General features: G+C 40.2%; 1 protein-coding gene across 8 annotated transcripts in view; it reads right to left on the bottom strand.

Annotated features, from left to right (window-relative positions):
- Nucleotides 1-399: 399 nt before the first annotated feature.
- LOC137184657 (glutamate receptor-interacting protein 2-like) overlaps nt 400-21,524 on the bottom strand; it is a 31,896-nt gene continuing 10,771 nt past the window's right edge. For 5 of the 8 annotated variants that reach the window (XM_067592528.1, XM_067592529.1, XM_067592531.1 and 2 more), the window contains exons 8-24: nt 19,443-19,590; nt 19,182-19,351; nt 16,217-16,345; nt 15,779-15,940; nt 13,684-13,870; nt 9,831-9,976; nt 9,633-9,713; nt 9,255-9,318; nt 8,645-8,790; nt 8,297-8,441; nt 7,849-7,988; nt 6,829-7,011; nt 6,581-6,740; nt 5,740-5,854; nt 5,155-5,379; nt 3,406-3,552; nt 400-2,498 (exon numbers count right to left, since the gene is read on the bottom strand). In XM_067592528.1, the coding sequence (XP_067448629.1) occupies nt 2,301-2,498; nt 3,406-3,552; nt 5,155-5,379; nt 5,740-5,854; nt 6,581-6,740; nt 6,829-7,011; nt 7,849-7,988; nt 8,297-8,441; nt 8,645-8,790; nt 9,255-9,318; nt 9,633-9,713; nt 9,831-9,976; nt 13,684-13,870; nt 15,779-15,940; nt 16,217-16,345; nt 19,182-19,351; nt 19,443-19,590 (2,546 nt within the window). In that variant the 3' untranslated portion in view covers nt 400-2,300. The other 3 variants (XM_067592530.1, XR_010928695.1, XM_067592535.1) reach the window with 3 other exon arrangements.

The following is a 21,524-nucleotide window of genomic DNA, read 5'->3' as shown; positions in this document are numbered from 1 at the left end:
GACTTGATGATTGCGCTAGGTGAAAAGTCAGGTGATCACCAAAATTATTATAAATCATCTTGAGTGAATGTCTGTACTAAATTTCCTGGTGTGTCAAGACATGTCACTAAGAACAAAAAATGTCAACCTCATGGTGGCGCTAAAGGGAAAGTCAGAGGGTCAACAGTCTGCACAGATTCCCCTCCTGGGGATCATGAATGTATGTACAAAATTTCATGGCAATCTATCCAATAGTTGTATAGATATTTCAGTCTGTATCAAAGTGGTGGATGGACCGACATAAAATCTCCAACAAACCATTGCATTCCACGTAAGTGTTGACTCTGGGTCAATGTGAGTAATCTCAGTCTGTGAGAGCCAAACTAAACAACACTGTTAAGAAACCAGAGCCAAATCAACTATGGTTTCATAACTTTATTCTCATAAAAAGAAATACATTTTCTTAGTTTATAATAAATTAAATAACAAAAATAAAATAATATCCAATAAATCTTTCAAGTTCCTTTCGACGGATTCCTGACATGTTCACGGTTACATCAGGGACGATGTGGAAATCAACCAAAAAATGTGCAGCCACATTCAGTATCACAGCTTACATAAAGATCATATACTGTATGTACATGTACTGTAAATAAAAAGAAAGCACAGCATACCAAGAGACATTATACAATAAAATAAAGGTACAATACAGTCAATATAAAACCTTAAAAATAGGCCTCTGTATACAACATGAGATTTGATAGAAGACATGAGTCATGAGTTGGACTGAAAAAAGTTACCATCCCAAGGATTTATCAGTCTGTAAGGCTGCTCTAAATGGGACAGTTTTACTATCACACATCTTCACATCAGCCAACACATGAAATGAAGCAAATGTTTCTTATTTCCACTGAGGCAGCTGGATCAGCAGGCCAGATTTGTAACACAAAAGCTCTATAAAAACACAATGTCATGATAAAAAAAGGGAACACGCTCACAATGATCATCCTAGAGCAGAGAGAGAGAGATTGTCCCAATATATATTTTTTTATTATTTAGGAAGAGCTACTGGCTTGAGGACAACCCCTATGCATGCTTAACATGCTTATAGATAATGGTAGAAAAACAGCTACTGTAGAGAGGAACAAACTGATTATCAATCCAGTCAAATGTGGAGTTAAAACAAGAAAATCATTCATCACTGAAAACTGAAAAGGCATTTCATCCTCCATTTTCAGAGGGGATGTGATTCACTTGAAGAAGCATCAGTTTCAGACAAAAAAAAACCCAACCCATCACTTTTTCTGGTGGAGTGTCACATACAAAGACTCAGGTTCACACTGGGAAAGTGAAACTTAAAAAAGTGACCTCTTAGAGCATTATAGAGAAATGTGCAAACGCAGTGTTACGAGGACCCATGTGCAGAACGTGAAACTAAAATCAAAATGCAATTTTAGCACTGAACACTAGAGTCTCTCTTGAACCATTCAGAAACTATTTATCTGTCAAGGGCAATCCACTTTAAAACAGAAAGGTAGAGTGTCTTCACAAGCAATCATGGTATTTAGATATAAGGAGCTTTAACATATAGTTAATGAGACTTGGCAAGTGGCAGTGAGGATTCTCTCTATTTGGAGGCACCGTGCCTTCTCTGGGGCAGGCAGTATGGAGGAGAGACTGGAAATGAGGGCAGTGAGCCAAGAAAATAACTTAAATAAGCACAACGTGCCTTGAACCTTGTGTCCACTAACACCCTGTGTCAGTGTGTGCGTGTGTTACATGCATATAAAAGAACTGTGTGTGTGCGTCTTTTGAGTAACAAAAAGAAAAACACAATGGGGTTGGTGTTCTTTCAATAAGAACATGATGCCCATTAAAGCAAGAGGTGGTAAATTTATGCAGAGTGTGTATGTGCAGCATTTGACTCTCTCAAGAGCTGAGCTGCATGTGTTGACATCCTTGCTCAGTCAGAAGCTATGACTCCCCTGTTATATAACCCTACATGTGGCTTTGCCTTTAGAGAGAGAAGGGGAGGGGGCTTCCCTGAAGCCAGAGCCTCCTATGAGCTGCATCATGTGAATATGATGCAGCTCAGTGACTAAAACCGGCAATAGTGAACACATGCACTTGTAACTTTGTGAGTGCGAGATGCTTCCAGGCCTTGAGAGTGGCTGTGTGAGTCTGCGTTTGTGCACGTGAGAGGGTGTTCATGAGTGTGAAGGTCTGAGTGGTACAATGTGACAAACTTAGCCATGCATGACGTATGTGTGTGTGCGGTCCCAGCGCAGCAGTGTTTCAAAAGCTAGTGTCTATCTTTGTGGTCACAGGGCGATGCTGTTGGTCCTGTGCTCAGAAAAGCAGAACAGTGAGTTTGAGGGGTCGTCACAGTCGTCAGGCAGCCCGGTATCTGCTGTTGCCAGCGGATTCCTGCTAATGACCAAATCCAGGCTGTCTCCTGCTTCCATAATTAGGGGCACAGTAAGACAGCAGTCCAAGTCTCTGGTCCTGACACGGTTCACCTGGAAGATTAGAATCAATCTCGTCATTCAACATGCTACTACATTTATATCTTAACAAAAAAAAAAGACATAAAAAACAGTTCGACATTTTGGGAAATATCCTTTTTCACCCTCTTGCAGAGAGTTAGATGTGAAGATAAATACCAACCTGTTTACCAACATGTCTGTGTGGTAAATGTGAAGCAACAGCCAGGAGACAGTTAGCTTAGCTTAGCATAAAGACTAGAAAGAGGGGGAAACAGCTAATTTGGCCAAAAGTAGAAAAAGTGTCAGCCTATCAGCACCTTTAAAGCCTGCAAATTATACTGTTATAGCTCATTTGTTTAATTTAGTTTAGTTTAAAGTGTAAAAACAAGAAGTTGTGTTTTTTTACGGGCTTATGTGCTTGACTATTTCTTATCTGGGCACAGTGACTTCCTGTAATATCTGCTGGTTGCCTGGTGACCGTACCATAATGACAAAACCAGGCTAGCCATATCCTCGTGTTTCCAAACTTCGTGTTAAGCTAAGCTTACCCTCTCCTGGCAGTAGCTTCATATTTAACAGACAGAGTGTCTGTATGCTAAATATGAAGCTAAAGCCTGCAGATGAATAGCTTAGATTAGCATAATGACTTGAAGAAAGGGTAAACAGCCAGGGGTAAAGTCGTTATGTTAGTTTTTAATTCGTGTTTCCAGTCTTGATTGAAACAGCAGACAGTTAGCTATGCTAAGTTAACCATCTCCAGGCTTTATTGGGAATGGTGCTTAGTTGCTGTATTGCCGAGAGTTAGATGAGAAGATAGATTGATTGACTGGAAGTTGTATTGATCTTCTCATCTAACTCTCAACAAGAATGCAATCATTTAGCACATTTCCCCAAATGTTGAACTATTCCTTTACAGGTGAGTTTTTAAGACAAACAGTACCTGAAGAATTCGGTCGAAAGGTTTTAACCCCGCCTCGTCAGCTGGGCCATCTGGTCGGATCATGTTGACATAAACCCCTTTCTCCAGAAGCCCATCAGATACACTGAAACCAAAGTCATGGCTCTCAAGGTCCTTCCTTATAGTCACCTGCAAATACAGCGACCCGTAAAGTTACACAAATTAGTTATACAGCACAGCACATATTAATGAATATCTAGAGTCTTTTACTCATTAGCTTTATTATTATGTATTATGTAAAAATGTACTCTGGTATTGCACCGCCATAAAGGTGGACTCATGAGAAACAGATTTAAAAAAGGGATGGTCAAAAATTAATGCAACAGAGGGCTGATAACCTGACTTTGAATCCGTAGTACGAGTATAAATTACAATCCTTAAAATAATGCAACTCAATAGCATCTTTTTCCCAGAATCTCAGACCTGACAAAACTTATTCAGGGCCTCAGAGGACATCATAAAACAGTTTTCCATGACTAGTAAACTGATTTTGATGTGTAAAATTAATGAAGTTCCCCTTTGACAGCTAGTTCAGTCATTTATGGATAAGGCTGGCAATACTCTATATTTTTGTTAGTCAACAGGAAGGAACATGTCACCCAGTGCAACGCTATGACTAATTGATGAGTTTTTAATAGTTTTATAGGTTTATACAACAGAAGAAAAAAAAATATGTCAAGCTTAGGCTACACAGGCAATACTTGTTTATAAGATCAATTCTTTGTTGGATTTGGTCTTTCCATGGAATGTGTGGAGTATTGCCAGACTTGTGCAGGAAACATCATCATAACAATAAACAGTGGAAAAGGAGTTGCCCTAAGCAAAGTGGTGTTTTCATGGTTATTTGCATTTTAATTCAGTGGACAGATGAAAATACAGGGGCTGGACGGTGTGAAGCTATAATAATATAAAATGTAAGGTTCAGTTATTTTATACCATACCGACAAACTTACGTAAGAGTAATTGTTGCACAGCAGTTGTATTTCACTTCATTGTACAGGTGTCTATTGTGTTTTTCCTATTGTGTCCACTGTCAACTTCCTATATATACTAAATAGTTACAGTAGCTGCAGTCACACGCATCTTTGTCTTTTGTTTCTCTTTGAATACAGACCTACACCAAGGTCAGCAGGTTTGACCATTTCCAAACAACAGCTGTAAGGTGGGACTCTACATGTTGAGCCAAGATGACTTTCCATGATATCAAGTAAGATGTGTCAACTCAAAACATTGTTATTTTCCACATGGCAAGACTGTGATGCAATCTGTTTTTATTGACACAGTTTTACCCTCGTCAGTCAGCCAGACAAACACAGCACGGTGAGATGCACAGATGACACCAAACAGACGTGTCAGGAAGGACACAGGCTCAGACTGGGGTCACAGCATGTGAAGGCAGTGATAGACACACACCAGCACCTGTTCAGATAATGCTGTATAATGAGTGTTGTATGTTTTTGTCATACACACTGCAAGTCCTGACTGGCCAGGTATCCACTGGGACAGGTGCAGTGAGTCAAGTAATGGAGGCACGAAGGTATAAACTTCATAATGGGAAGATTCCCCACGGACAGTGTTGTTTATACCATGTTCATCAAACTGTGAGTGCAGCTGAGTGATCATTACGATCACATTCTCGCCTAAATGTTTCCTATGTGTTCATTTTTTATGTTATGTTTTGAAACAATTTCATTCCATATTTTTCCATAAGCCACTCCCTCGCTGAACTACCTTGTGCAGTGCCAGGGTCGTAGGAGACATAATATCAGAGGGGTCCCCTTTGCTCTGGGATGCAATGTCTCTGGCGCCGGTCGACATGTTTAGGTTGCTTTTGTTCTTAGACTCGACATGGATTCCCTCCCTCTTGATGGGACTAATTTCAGACTGAAACATGGAGTCCTCATTGGTCTTGGTCTCCTCTAGGTACAGACTTAGAGCGCTACCTGTCATGGATGCCTGTGAGAGCACAAAATAAAAAAGGGATTATTAGATCATCATATAATAAAAAAGGGAAAAAGGACAACCATTTGGACAAGCAAAAAAACCCACATATATAATCTCTCATTCAGTGTGCCCAGATCCTGATTAGAGGCCAAGGCACTTCGCAAATGCCTTCCGCGGTCAGTATGGCAGCAGGTGCCCTGCCTGTCTTGTCAGATTTAATAACAGATTACACACTCTGGCGATTATCATAATGCTTCATCTGGCATGGTCATTTAGGCTGACACTGGCCTATGAATACATGAAGAGGACAAAGCAGATGGGGAGGAAAGGAAACAGGAACAGAAGGGGGGAGGAGACAAAATATGGGCCTACCTCCAGCTCCCTGAGAATCTCTGACTGGCCACAGGTTTCGAGGTCCTGCAGGGCCTGGGACCAGAAGCTGTCTTCCTGGTTCAGGGTGCCATGGCAACGAGGGGGGCTGACGAATCTATGACAACGCAGGAACCAGAACATGAGAGCAGCCCTGCAGTCTCGAGGCCGGTGCTGCGTACAAAAGCAGCATGGGAAATGCAGTTTTTGGGGCTGCACGATGGAGAGTTCCTTTGAAAATCTCTCAGGACCACAATGAAGAGTTACTGTAAATTCTCTCACATGTGGCCGCTCAAACACAGAGGAGTCCGCTAGATTAGATAAAGCCTTTAAAAGCGTTCAATTTTTACAAAAGTAACGTCACCCCAAAAAAGTAGAAGATTGAAAACATGTGACACAAAAGTTCAGGAAAAAAAAAAGATGTCAAGTGTGAGGAGACAGATATGGCTGATGTGTCCTTGGGCCCTTTAGGTGCTTTCTGAGGAAACGTTTGTTGTGGACAAGGGGTGACAGAAAGAGATGCATCTATGTGAAACACCAAAGAGCTCGTGGGCAGTTAGTAAAGCAGATGAGAGAGAGAATACCTGAGAAAGAAGAGAAAAGGACAGTTTGGAGAAGCACAAAACATGACAGCATACAACACAAAAATGACAAGAAAATTCAGACAGTTGCAGTTTGCTTTTGTCAAGGAACCCAAACAGAGAAAACAAACAAACACAGAAGCTTTTTGCTTATACACAAAACATGATTTAAAGACTTAAGAAAACCACTTACAGCTGCACTGATGTTAAAAAAGGACTGATGGGAAGGAAACTGCACCAGAGGAGCAGGTGTGTGCACTTACCTAGGTATCTTGTCCCACTCATCCTCAGTGAATCTCCCATCGTAGAGCGCTGTGTGGTGGACTAGGCCTGCAGAGCTGGAACTGGTTTGGCTCCTGTGCTTTGTACGCCTCCACTCATTTGGATTGAGTAATATATCAGACGTTTTGTGAAGATATGTCCCTGAAAAACCGAGAAAAGCCACTGATCTCATTCGATGTAAGAAAGGCGATCAGTTATTTTTAAACAGCAAGCGTCATCCGGAGCTCACCTTGGCTACCGTAGCCCGCATCGAACCCTGAGCCGTCCCAGGAGCTCATTGCGGAATCTATACTGGGCACAGTGGCAGAGTAGACTTCTGAGTGTTTACTGGTCTTCTGGGAGTCTGTCAGATCATCCTCTGTGTCACTTAAAAACCCAGCTTCTCTTTCCGGACGCCGTCGGCCGTCGGACTCTGGAAATAAACAGTGACTCAAGTAAGCATTCAACAAGGAAGCGGTCATTTTCAAAATGCAAAGAGCTAAAACAATGCACATTTTTAGAAAAACGTTCCAAAATACATTAGTAGTTTTTCTTCATCTTAACTTTTACTCTATTTTTTTTATTAAATTAAAAAGACACCAAGAAGCAACAGTACACAAAACAAAACCCCAAGCCTCACCATACACTCCTACCCAGTACCCATTTCCTTCTTATCTATCCCACACCTCAACCAGGCTGGATAGACCAGAACATATAAGTTAAATAATAACAATAGCAGAACAAATAATTATAATTTATCCAAAAAAACATATAGTGCAAGTTCACAACTATAATACAAATATTGTAAATACCATATTATATTTATACCAGGTACTGTAGGCAACTTCATTTATCTTTGTCCTAGGTTACTTTTGGGGACATTACATAGACTTACATTCATTTCCTGAGACTTACCCTAACCCTCTAACCCCCTGACCCCCTGACCCCTAACCTTAACCACTGATCCGAAAACCAGCTTGATCCCAATTGGGGACACGGCTTTTGTCCCCAGTTGGACAAGCTGTCCCCAGTTAACTCATCTTTAGTCTGAAATGTGTCCTATGACAGACCCACCCACCCACCCACCCACCCACACACACAAATACAATTTTAGATTTTGTGTGGTTTACACTCTGTTTTTATATGTTTTTATATTTCTTTGTGTCTTTTTCTCCTGCTTTCCATTTTCCCTCTGTAAATAACTTTTTGAAAAGTCTCATGTAAATAAAGTTTGCTTTCTTGCTATGAGATTAAGAGGCGGCCAACATACGGTCGGCTTGTTTCTTGATCTTTAGGGTGACGGACTCTCCAGCCATCTGCAGGAGGTGGATGGCCTCGCTCAGCGGCTTTCCTTTTAGACTGACCCCATTGATGGCCAGGACTCTGTCTCCTATATGGATGGCCCCAGTCCTGCAGGGTTAGGAGAGGAAAGGAGACAGAGATACCAGAGTATACCAGACAGCACCGACAGTTGGGACAGCCAGGAAAACTGTCATGCTGCCAGTACGCTGACTGAGACAGAAACAAAGAGGCTTATTGTAACAGAAAAAGACGAGACAGCCATTGTTTACTGTCTCGTTGATTAAATTAAAAAAAAAAAAAAGTTTCCACTAAAGTCGCTATTGGTCCCAGCCTAATGCGAGTGTCACCATCTTCTCAAATAACTACTTTGACCCCCGGCCTATCATTCCTCACCTCTCCCCCTGCCCTTCTCTCACCTCTCTGCCAGGCCTTTCTTGGTAAGGCCAGAAATGACGATGGGGTCAAAGGGCTCCTCTGTACCAGAAATCGTGATGCCAAGTGGTCCGTTATATCTCTTCAGCTCAACTGTGTAGATTATAGAGCCTGACATCTCCAACTCATCTAAATCACATGAAGAAATATATTAAATACTGTGCATAAGATTTATGATAAAATATTCAAAAAAGTTTGTGCAAATGGACAAATAAAAGGAACTATTCAACAATTTTCTCCTTTATTTCTCATGTTGTTCTCACTGTACTGCTTTTAAACCATAGTTGGCTTATACTGGATGTATGTTTGGTGTTTTAAAGGGATTAATGTACCAATATTGTCCTCATCTTTCTGTATCCGAAGTTTGACCATGTCCTCGGCCTGCTGCAAGACATGCATAGCGTCCTCCATGGTGCAGTTCTCTAGGCGCACACTGTCGATGGCCAGCAGCCTGTCTCCAGGCTCCAGAGTGCCTGTTCTGCCGGACACAAGAGCAAGAGGACCACAACGATTAACTGGGACCAGGGAGCTGCTCCTGACTCACTATCTGAATCCTATTAGCCTGGTATCTCAGTGGGATCCTTGGGAGTGACCGTAACCTCACCCTCAACCTAATCAACACTGAGCCCCTCTGAAATGTGGCTGCTCTGCCCTACTGATCCAGTTTTGATAGCTCAATCCAATTAGCGTTGCATTACACAGTGGATTCACAAAACAATTTTATTTTGCTCATGAATAATCCTGCATAAACCTAGAAAACCTAGTTCATCCTGAACTAATTGTTGAGAAATTATTCTCACTAATGCGAGCTGCTCTCCACCGTGCAGACCAGAAAACAGAGCTGGAATAGAGTTTTCATATTTACAAAAACATTTATTTGTTTTAGAGCTGTGAGAGCAATAAAACAAGAAATTATTAGCTCTGTGTGATGATGAGACATACCTGTGTGCTATGCTTCCTTTTCTGATGTCAGAGATGATGAGGGGCTTGCCAGGTTTCTTACTTGCTGGTAAAATAGAAGAAAAAATAAAAGTGTTTTTAATTTTGGATGTATGATATGTGGATACATTTTGCTGCACCGGTCATACTCATCTCCCTGTTTGTGTTTTTCTGGAGCTAGTTAGAGGAAGGGTATTGATGAATGCGGGCACAGGCCATTATTATTCAGAGGTAATGAGGTATGTGCCCTCATGCTTTTGCAGGCTTGAGTTTTATGGATCACAGAACATTGATTCAAATGAGATTAAAAGTGTGCAGATATGTGCATCAGTGTTGAGCAACACCGCCCCCTGCTGTATGTCTTGTTGCCAACAAACTCACCACTGATGGTGATGCCCAGCTCCACTCCTCTCCGCTTGGGTAGTTTAACATGGAAGGTGCCACTGCTAGGAACCACAGACTCTAAATGAGATTTAGAGTAAAGATAAATTGAAGCAAAAATGCATTATTAATAGTGGATATATGACTGTATGATAGGAAATCATTTCCCTGCAGTGCATGTACTGAAGTATATGATACCTGCAACATCAAACTCAATCTCCACTGTGACCTTATTGGCCAGAGCAGAGTCTCTGAGCAGCTGATGGGCTTCCTCCAAAGTGCCATCTTCAGTTGGGATCCCATTAATGGACAATAATCTGTCTCCAACCTGCAGCAGTCCACACCTTCACACCGGAAAACACAGAAAAGACTTACACTAGATATAAAGGCCCCACAACAGATTATGTATCAATAAAAATAAATAAATTCACATGTTCAGAAGAAATGCAACTAGGTGTAAATGTAATAAGATGGTTTTTAAAAAATGGATCACATTTTACTAGAGCTGCAACTAGCGAGTATTTTAAATCACAAGTTCCAAGAACCTGAGGTGATAAGATTAAACAGTTTGTTTTAAAAACTCAAAGATATTCAATTTGTAATGATACAAAACTGAGAAACACAACAGACATATTTGAGAGTCTGGAACCAGCAACTGATTAATCAATTATCAAAATCGTTGGTGATTAATTTTCTGTCAGTTAACTAACTGATTAACGGATGAACTGTTTCAGGAAACCCACACTGCTTTCAGTGAAATGATTCTAGAGGTTGAAATATTAGAGCTGCTATGATTAATAAGTTGACAGAAAATTAATCAAACTATTCTGATAATTGATTAAGTCCTTTTTTATAAAGCTAAAATCCCAAACATTTGATGGTTCCAGGAATTCAAACGTAAGAATATTTCCAGTATAGTAAATTCATTTTCTTTGGCTTTTGTACTGTTGATCACACACACAAGAAGAAAATTTAGAAAATTACGATGGGCATTTTTCACAGTTGTTTGGTGTTTTACAGATCAAATGATTAATCAAGAACATAAACAGAGGATTAATTGATAATGAAAATAATGATGATAATAATAGTTGCAGCCATATAATGACTTAGTTTGCTGATTTGAATTGTTTTGCTCAGTTCAAAGATCAGCTTGATCACTATGTAGTAGTTTGTTCACTTTTTTCTAAGCTAGGTGATTGTGTCATCGTTCAATTCACTTTAGTACAACAGTATTGGTGTTACTGTTGAAAAGTAATTAATCACGTACACAATAGTAATTAAATGCATAATCTCTCATATGTTCGTGCTGATTCCGTCTTCAGTTCACTAGTACGTTCATGCTAGTTCAAGCTGTTATGTCCAGTTCAGTACAAAACTAGGCCTTATACGGTTAAAAGCTCTGCATCCATCAGGCTTCTGTGCTCTTTTGATAAGCTCTTAACGAGAAAGTGAATCATGGCTGAACTCAGTAAGTGGAGCTCCACTGCTAAAAGCTAACTGACTCCTTCAGTGACAACGATGATTCAGTATGGTTAGTTCGGCTGGAAGATTTGGTGTTAAAGATTTGTTTGCTCATGTACTGAACATCTCTAGTAACACTCTGACACCAACTTTAACACCACATGTCACATGGATGTTTAAAATGCCATCTATAAAATTAAAAACAGCCTCTAGACTTGACATAAACACACATAAAACTGACCTTACATGAACTTGAAAATTACCTCACTCATACAGAAAAAAACCCCACACATCACACATATAATCAGACCCCTAATTGTGCGGGCAAATGCCGAAGCACTGTCAACTAATATTAATTCACTGACAACCGCTGCTGCTCATTAACCTTGCGTGGAGGCTGACACACCAACATCATAGTCATATGCTGCATTTGAGTCACTCCTGTCCAACTGCTGCTGGACCAATTGTGTTATAAGACCCAGGGGACAGGACCCTAACGCTGCCGGCACAGACACCACCATTAATCTTTCAAGACAAGGACAGATACTACACAGTAGCCTGATCAGAGCTATGTGGTAATTAGACAGTAACATGTAGTCTTGATCAATACAATGCATACCAGGATATAGGGGACCTTTCCCAATTAAAAAAAACACATCACTGGCTGCATCAATGCCCCCATGGATAATGTGTCTACTACTAGAGACTCCTCTAAATGTGTCAAAAAAAAAAACCCCGCTAAGGACTTAAATAACAGTCATAATAAAATGCGGTTAAATACACCATTACCATGACCAGGAGTTGACGAGCACTACAATTTTAAACACGTAGGCTATTAGCAGACATTAGAACAGCGGTGTAGTTTGACATTTTGGGAAGTTAGTTCATTCGCTTTCTTGCCAAGACTGTTAGCTACAGCCAGCTGCTGATTAGCTTAGCTTAGCATAAATAGTGAAAACAGGGGGAAACCGCTAACTGGGCTCTGTCCAAAAGTTCTCGTGGCCCCTTCCTACAACTTTCAACACACATCAGCAGACATTAGACTAGCAGTTCCTGATCTTTTATGGCTTCCGACCCTTTAAATGCATAGTTTAATACATTTTGGGAAATACATTTATTCGCTCTCTTGCCAAGAGTTAGATGACCGTTAGCTACAGTGGAAAACTGAAACAAAAAAACAAAAATTGAAAAACTGAAAATGTATGTTTTGTAAGAGTAGAATTTATGGCAGAGCTGTTGTATTGGATTGCATTAGATTGCACAGATGTTCCTCGATGAGTGCAATCCCTTGTAACATCACAACATACTGTTTTTACACTTTGGCCTTTGTACCAATTAAACAAACGATATAACATGTAATTAGTGAATTTAAAGGAAAGGCTCACAATTTTTCAAGTCAGTCTTAAAACAATAGCCAAGTGTCAAAATGAACATTGAAATAGGTTTTTCTCACCATAATTATTCCTAATGTTCATATTGGTCATTAGAAGATCCCCTCTTAATGCACTTACAATGTAAGTGATGAGTGCCAAAATTCACAAGCCTCCTGCTGTGCAAAAATGTATTTAAAAGTTTATCTGAAGCTAATATGAAGCTTCCGCTGTCCAGATTAGTCAAATAAAGTAGATATCTTTTAATATTACAGTCTTTTTAGTGCCAAAGTCCCTCTTTTTGTCACTATTACTTCCACCGCAGCTCAACAGGGTTTGGCACTAAAAAGACTATAATGTTGAAAGATATCTACTTAATTTGACTAATCTGGACAGCTGAAGCTTCATATTAGCCTAAGATAAACTTAAATACATTTTTGCACAGTAGGAGGCCTGTGGATTTTGGCACCCATCACTTACATTGTAAGTGCATTATGAAGGGATCTTCTAATGACGAATATGAACAGGAGGAATAATGATGGCAAGAAAAACCTATTTCAATGTTCATTTGGACACCTGACTATTGTTTTAAGACAGTATTGAAAAATTGTGCACCTGTTCTTTAAGGCTCAGTCTAGCTGTTTCCCCCTATTTCCAGTCTTTACGCTAAACTGTCTCCTATAGCGTTTAGCTTCATGTCAAATGGAAAGAAATGAGAACAGTATCATCTCATCTCACTCTTGATGAGTTAATGACTAAGCATATTTCCCAAAATGTTGAACTAATCTTTTACAGTGAAGCAATATCCACTTGTGACCCCTCGTCACCAATTAAATGTGTCTACCAGCTGTGACCAGTACAACCCAAGAGTTTTTTGTCTTTGTTTTATCTAAATCATTGATGGAGACAAAGCATAAAATTCAAAGATTAAAGGAAAGTTTTGTGTAGCAGAAACATGTTTTTTCTGCTTTCCTCTTCTGTTAATCATCCCTTCCTGTGGGTCCAGACCTCCAGTTTGGGGACCACTGCATTAGAGAAATGCAGCGCTAATGCTCCTGCCTTCAGAATAAACAGTCATTTAGACACCAAGCTAAAATTAGCCCTTTTTTTCCACATGTGGTGTTTCATTGCCAAGCTGAATGATTAGCACTCGGGCCTCCAAGTTCAAGGTGACTCAGTATATGATATTTGTTTACTCGTTAGGTGTCTCAGCGCGTTACCTCTCAGCTGGGCTGTCGGGCTCAATAAAGCGGACGACTGGGGGAGCAGACAGGGTTTCTGTAGCAAAGACACCCCCCTGCAGCTGGATCCCAAAACCTGTGAGCGGATCCCCCCTCAGGACGACTTCGCTTGTTTCCACATGAAAAACCTGCCCCCCTGGGCCAACAGAACTGGATGCCAGAGATACTGAGGGAGAGCGAGGGAGGGAGGGACACAACAGAGGGAGATATTAGTGGAAATGTGGCAGATAAATGGAGCAAGAGAGGGATTGTGGGAGACAAAAAATGGAGGAGGGCGAGAGGAAGAGACATGCACCCACAGAGACGGAATGAGAGTGGAAAGGGAATGAGTCACTTATCAGTGTTTATGTCAGTCACGTTTACGTCAGTGATCAGTCAAATCTGTTCACACACTGGGGGGGGTCAAACGGGAGGGAAAGGTGTTTAAACAGCGCTGCAAAACATGTTAAAGGGATAGTTCACTCAATTTACAACAAAACATATTTTCTCACTTAACCTCCTCTGATATCAAGCCCTTTAGATAGCTTTTCTGGGTTTTGAGGTTTCTGCCCGCACTCAATGCAATGGAGTTGAATGGAATTTCTTTTGTGATGCTTACAGCTTACAACAGTATCTCTTTGCAGAAAACAGGGAAAGAGATCTGAATTCAAACATAGAAGAGGGAGAGATGCACACTAAAAACAAAATTATACACAGGTATTATCATACAACAAAATTAAATTTGAAAGAGTGGGACTCCAGGAAAAAGGCATGGCTGGTACCATTCCTCATTTAATGTGAGAATGTTCGTTTGTTTCTCCTTTTTGGACACAGGTCATCAAGGTTATTGGAGGGTGGCTGAATAAACTACTGCCAGAATGTGTTTAATAGGAAACAGGCCTCTCCATCGGAAGAGTCGGGCAAAACCTGATTTTGCTGAATTATTCAAATCAGTGACAGACATTGCCTCTTTTGAATCTCTAATCGCAAGGACAAATAATTACCAACAAAGGTTTTATGACGCCTAGTCTCATTTTTAAATGTATAAAGACATAATAGGAATATTTTATATTTTATAAAGAAAATGTGATATGTCATTTATGTTGTATTATATTTGTACTTTGTGTCCTTTTCCTGCAGTTTATTGGTTTGTCTTATTTTACTTATGTCCATTCTTTGTTAATTTACTGTAATTTTTCATGTATTTGAAAAGTTAATAAAAAACTTAGAATTACATAAAAATATCTCTTGGCAGAAACAATATCCTCTGGATAATCCACAGATTTTTCAGTGTTTGCTTTCAAGTTCTACCGAACAAATAGTTCCTATAAATTCTCTGGATGATCTTGTTTGAACAATTATTACATTTATTGCTTTTCTTTTAAGCTTATTGATACATACAGATGAGTGACAAATTAAAGGAAAAACCGGCACAGATCTGAATACAAAGTTGTTCTGATTGATCATTTTTATCCTATGATGAAACATTTCTATCCTGATGGGAGTGATCTCTACCAGGATGACAATGCCCCCATCCATAGGGCACAAGGGGTCATTGACTGGTTTGATAAGTATAAAAATGATGTGAATCATATGCTATGGCCTCTGCAGTCACCAGATCTCAACCCAATTGAAGACCTATGGGAGGTTTTGGACTGACGTGTTAGACAGCGCTCTCCACCACCGTCATCAAAACACAAAATGAGATAATATCTTTTTGAAGAATGGTGTTCATCCTTCTGGTCGAGTTCAGAGACTTGCAGAATCAGTGCCAAGGCACATTGAAGCTGTTCTGGAGGCACCTGTCTGTGTATATATACCCCTACAAGTATGTATGATTGTATAAATGTCCATATCAAACTACAAAAAAAGTATTAGAGAAAGGTGTTGCAGGTTGGATTACAGTTGAATGTCTTTCACCTCTATTGTATTAAGGTGAAGGCAGAAATCTCACACTCAGTAGATAAAACTCAAATTATCTGCAGTGGTTGATTCAATTAGGTTTAAATGAGGAAATATGTTTCACTGTAATGTGGTGGCTGAACTGACACCTTTTAATGTGAAAAAAAAATAGAAGAAGAGCAAGTTGTCATACATGAGCTCTTGTGGTCCTTCTTCCTGGTCCTCCTCTTGCCAGTCGAGCTGCGGGGGCTGGTGGGAGCGATCGGAGGGACGGGGCAGGGCAGTGTGTTGCTACCCTGGCTGCTGAAGCCTGAGGTGGCTGTGGAGGAAGGGGAGAAGCCACCACTCACCAGAGCTGAAAGAAGACATAGCACTACACTTATCAAAATGCTGGTACAGTGAGAGCACACCAAACCAAATCCTCCCATGAAAACATCATGACTTTTTATACACATCCACAGCAGCGGCAACAGCATTAGCACACACTCATGGGAATATGCAGCAAAAGAGAGTAATGTAGTAATGGATGTTGAAGTAAATCTCCTGGAAATAGATTTAACAAACGTGCTGAAGAAAAGGCTCCTGCTTTGGTGTCTCGCCAGCAGCAGTGCTGTCACAAGTGATAACTTACATTTGCAGTGGTCCTGCTGGTTGTGTGGGTGGCTTGGGCTGCTCCATGTCTTGCTGTGGCTGGCATGTGGGGGATGGCAGTAGTTGCTGCTTTGATCCCAGTGATGATGGTTGCTCTTCTGCACTTTTACTGCAGAGGTAAAGAGGAAAACACATCCATTATGTAAACCAGACCCGTTCCTCCGTTGTGCACTTTTCCTAAATTCTACCCATGAAATTACGCTTTCATTCCCATGTCTAAATTTGTACCACACCACACATTGCCTGGAGGATAATTCACTGCGGAGAAATTGATATTTAATGTTTTCGTCATGGTACGCTAGATTCAATCCTGTGGTTTAATGTATTTTGATGAGCATCTGAGAATCAGTTAGACACACAGATGGGACGTGGTGAAGGGTCTAAAAAACACAGGATCTTACTTTTACTAGCAAGCTTCCAAAAAGCTGAGTGCAAACCGGAGATCATTTTTATAATTTCATTTTCAAAAGAACCCAAAGGCGCAAAAACAGTCTGAGTAAGTTGATCGCTGGGCATGATGTTGTTGTCTTACAGCAGGAAGTGATACTGGCTGTTAGGAAACATGTGGCTTGACCTTGATTGGGCACAGCTGAATGCTTGATTGCTGATGAGGCAGCATGTCTGTCTCTGAATCTGATTGGCAGATATTTTGGTCTAAATGTGTTTTTAATTTAATCTTTTTCTTGATTCATATTCATGTGGGGTTTTTTTTTTTTTAGTATTTCTGTTGACTTTTCCTGCTTTGCGGGAAATAGAGGGCACAGATTGTTGTTAATTCTGAAAGGCGTCATTTCATTCTGTCAAACATCTATGAAGCATTCAAAGGGAAACAACTGACCTACTGTATGACACACACCTCAATAATTAACTTCCCTTTACAGATTCATGAAGCTAAATTTGTCGCCGACCGTTACATGTGACAGTAATCCATGCTGTTTCATTTGCAGGGGTCTAATCTGTGTCAACTTGCTCACATGGATGGAGGATTTGCTGAATACATGGAGGGCTGCAGTAGCGCCTGGGATGTTTTGCCACATTCAGGGAACCTGGTTAAATCCAGCCGTGTGTAATCAGAATACATGCAGGAGAACCTCTGTCCTATTTTGGAGAACCAGTTTCTATCGGACTCAATCAAACCTGTAAAGCTCTGGCGGCTTATACTAAGCTCACCTTGGGGAAGCTCTCCAAGAAATGGTGTTTTCGATCTACACTGGTGGAAAGAAACATTAACTCCTAATCTCTTAGTGGCCATATCAGTCTTATTAAATCCCCAGAGGAGATTAGACAAATTGCATCTTATAATCACGCCTCATCCTGGGGGGTAAAAGAAGCTGTGAAAATATGGTCTCATCATAACGTCATGGCGCCTTAATCAAGAATCACTATTCTCTTGAAATTTCAGAAGACAAACAAAATTATAGAAGTGACGCCTGTGCTGCACTTTGAATTGAGACAGTCAACAGGAGCCACAACAGCTCAAGTATTTCACTAAGTAGAAACAATTTATTGGGATATTAAAGTATTCAGAGAAATAACTTCTATATAAATCAGACGAAACTGATGAAAACTACATCATTACATAAAACAAAACACAGATGACAGAGTAAAAGTGCAGTGCTGCAGACTGGACCACGCAAATATGAACAAGGGACAAAGAAAAAGTGTAGAAAAACAATTCAGTGACCCGAAAGGAGACTAAACGGCATCTTATTTCTCTTTGTCATGTTCTATGATTCTTCCCATGCTCACATGTTAAGGAGCCCCTGCAGCAGCTGACCCAGAAATAAGTCGTAAGACAGAACATGGCACGAACATGATCTCTGACAGAGAAACTGTGTGTGTTTATGCGTGAGTCTGTGTGTGTGTTGCTCGTTGGGATGCATAAGAGGCTGAGCGTGTACCCGAAGGCAGAGGGATTGTGTCCGGCAGCACAAATACGCACGCGCACGCACGCACGCAGAGGCTGATTCACAGTACATGGAAGAAGGCAGCTGGGAGGCAGCCAGGCTCTTTACAGCTGTAGGTAAAATAACTAAGAGCGGCCACAATACATACGGTGTAGACAACATGCTGGACCTCCAATCGGTCTACTGTTTATTCACTCAATCTACAAACAGAAACTGCTTATAAAGATTTAAATGATGTACTGTTGAAACGATTAGTCAATCAATCGACATTGTCCTCTGTGAATTCTTGGCATATTGAAAATTTGCATATTTCACCGTCAGCTCCTCTCTTGAAAAATGCTCATTTTGCATTTCTTACTGAAAAACTGCACAGCAAACCTACATACCGGACCAATGTACACGTAATATTATGAATAGTACTTATATTCCATATATTTATAGTTTGGTATCTATGAATTTTTATCCCTCATATTTCTTGTTTCTAATTTTTACTTTTACTCTGATTATTATTCATTACACACTAGTATTAAGACTTAAGAATATACTGCCCTGCATTTTACCACACATATTTTTTTTGTATGTAACAAATTAAACCTTTGAATCCTTTGATAGGTTGATCCACACAAAATTAATGTATAATAATTCTTACAATTGATTGTTTAAATTTTCAATCATTCTCTGGTTGCAGCTTCTCAAATGTGAAGATTTGCTTCTTCTTTCTGTTTTATATCATTGTAAATTGAAAACCTTTGGGGTTTTTGATAGTTTTTCGGACAAAAACAAGCAATTAGGCTCTGGAAACTTGTAATGAGCATTTACACTATATGATTCATCAATTAGTAGAAAAAATAAATGACAAATGACTTGTTAATTGCAGCCCTAAAGTGATGTATAGTTATGCATAGTGTTATTCAATGCGTCACTTGCTTTGTCCCAAATCATTTCCTCTTTCACTTGTCATTCTCACATCTCTTTAATTTCTTTTCTGTTCCACAATGCAGTCCCTCACAGAGACTTGCTGTGTTTTCTGTCTCATACCTGTGTCTTGTGGCCTGACAGGAAGTCTGCTCTGACTAGCCGGGAGAATCTCCAGTTTGACAACATCAGAGGTGTTGCCAAGAAGCTGCATGGCCTCCATCAGAGAGCAGTGCTCTGTGCTGGTCCCGTCTATAGACAAAAGGATGTCACCTACGTGCAGCGCTCCACACCTGAGAGAGCGAGACAGAGGCAGATTGTATTAAGAGAGTCTTTGTTAGGAAAGTGTCTGTGGAGAAATTAAACATAAAAGGTTGGTTTCACCTTTCGACCACGCTGGCTGCCTTTATCTTGTCAATGATAATAACTTGTTTGCTCCTGTATATCGTTGTGGTGAGACTGATCCCCAGGCTGGCAGAGGGACCTTTCACTATCTCCACCAGCAGAGGGCCTGAGGCTTGCTGCACTGCCTCTGAAACAGATAATACACACAGATATGATATAGGCCAACTACTTTACTGGATGCATGCAAGTCAGGAACACAATATAAGACTTATACAATCTTAACCAACAATGAAAAGACCCCAAAACTGGCATTGATGAGGTCATCATGATCAGATTTACATTGTTAATCAGTTCAAACTAAAATATCTTGCATTTTAACTATTTTGCAAGTATTCTTCAAACATTTGCTGGTCCCAGCTTCTTAAATGTAAGGATTTTATGCTTTCCTTTGTCATATATGATAGGAAACTGAATATATTGGGGTTTTGGACAGTTGGATGAATAAATGGAGCAATTTGAACATGTTATTTGTATGTTTTTTAAACAAAAATTCCCCAAATTTGCTGGTTTCAGCCTCTCAAATGTAAAAAATATGATGCTTTTCTGTGTCATACATGACAATAAACTAAATATCTTTTGATTTTGGACCGTTAACCCAACAAAACAGGGTATTTGAAGATGTCCCTGTGAGCTCCAAGAAACATTTTATAAATGTTTTATAGACAAAACAATTAATCGAGAAAAAAAACAGCAGATTAATCGATAAAAGAGGTTAGCTGCAGTCCTAATTTTGCCTTCTCTGACTTGTTCAGTCAGCAGTCAGGATTTCTGAATCCTAAACTCCCACACACAGAAAGATAATGTGTGCCAACTGTCCTTGGTGACCTGCCCTAATTTGCACAGACCGGTGCAGAGTTTGTTATCTTGAAAATTAGTCACCATGACCAAATGTAGGTTATAATCAGGCTTTTAGACATGCGGTGAGTTCCTGCACTACTTTTTGACCCAATGGTGAGGACATTTTGATTTGATTCGCTCTGTACTCTTAGCAGTCAGACTGATGTGTGTTCGCAGTTCTTCCTTTTCACAACATCAGAACAGGTGCAGATGAAAATGCAACACCTTTGTATGTGTTGAAAACGTTTGCAGCATTTAGTTACTCAACAGATGAAATGAGCTGCAGAAACAAAATTAAAACTGTACGCCAAAACTGTTTTCATTAATACAAATATGTACTTCTTACTGTACTGTGTCCTAACAACAGTTCACTTAAAGGAGCATTCCACCTATTTTACATGTAAAAGTCGGTTTAATAGCCACAGGGAGCATGACTACAGGCTATGGAAATGGTTGAAAATGGTCATCTGCTGTGGCTCTGGAGGAGCTGTTTTTCATGTCTGAGGAAATAACCCTGATGATGTCATAGTGATGTCATCAGAGTGATCTCTGTCTGGGCATGGGCAGTTACACATTTACAACAGAAAGGCTTCATTGTAAACTGGGGATGTGGAGTTTGAAAAACATGGAAGTTTACCTGACTGGAAGAGTCTAAAGAAAAGATTCAAGCAAGATGCATTTTGGGAAATGTAGGATCCAGCATCTTTTGGAGCTGTAAGTTAGGATATCTAATCTCTGTTGCATTGATTTTGACTATACTTTTTTAATCTGTCTCTTGTGAATTCTCCAAATTTATGGAAGTGCAAGACTAAACCGCTGGAGTGCCTCTTTCATATGTTGCTTTGAATGTGGTGAAGAGTTTATTATTTGTCATCTTGTCCCCTTAATTGTGTAGCATCACCGGGGCTTTGGGAAACACTGTCAAATGTGCGTTTACTGCTCAAGCCCAACCTTGTTTTATATAGGTCATGTTAAAAAAAATTGTCCTGAGTGGCACACTCTACAGGTTATGCAAGGACTCAGAAAAGTAGTATACTTTTGAAAAATGTTTTAGATTGAACCTGCCATGATTCAGGAGAGGAGAGAGAGCCACACACTACGATAAAACACTGAATATCACACATCTACCCTTTTCCTGTTGGAAGTGTGCTCTCGGGCCTGAGTGACTCCCCTGGTGGCATCTCCAGCACCGCCACTCACTCTCCTCCACGCAGCCAAACGGCC

This window comes from Thunnus thynnus, chromosome 6 (genome assembly GCF_963924715.1).
Source record: "Thunnus thynnus chromosome 6, fThuThy2.1, whole genome shotgun sequence".
NCBI classification, from domain to species: domain Eukaryota; kingdom Metazoa; phylum Chordata; class Actinopteri; order Scombriformes; family Scombridae; genus Thunnus; species Thunnus thynnus.
Note: the sequence above shows the minus strand (reverse complement) of the source record. Positions and strands in the feature narration are given on the sequence as shown.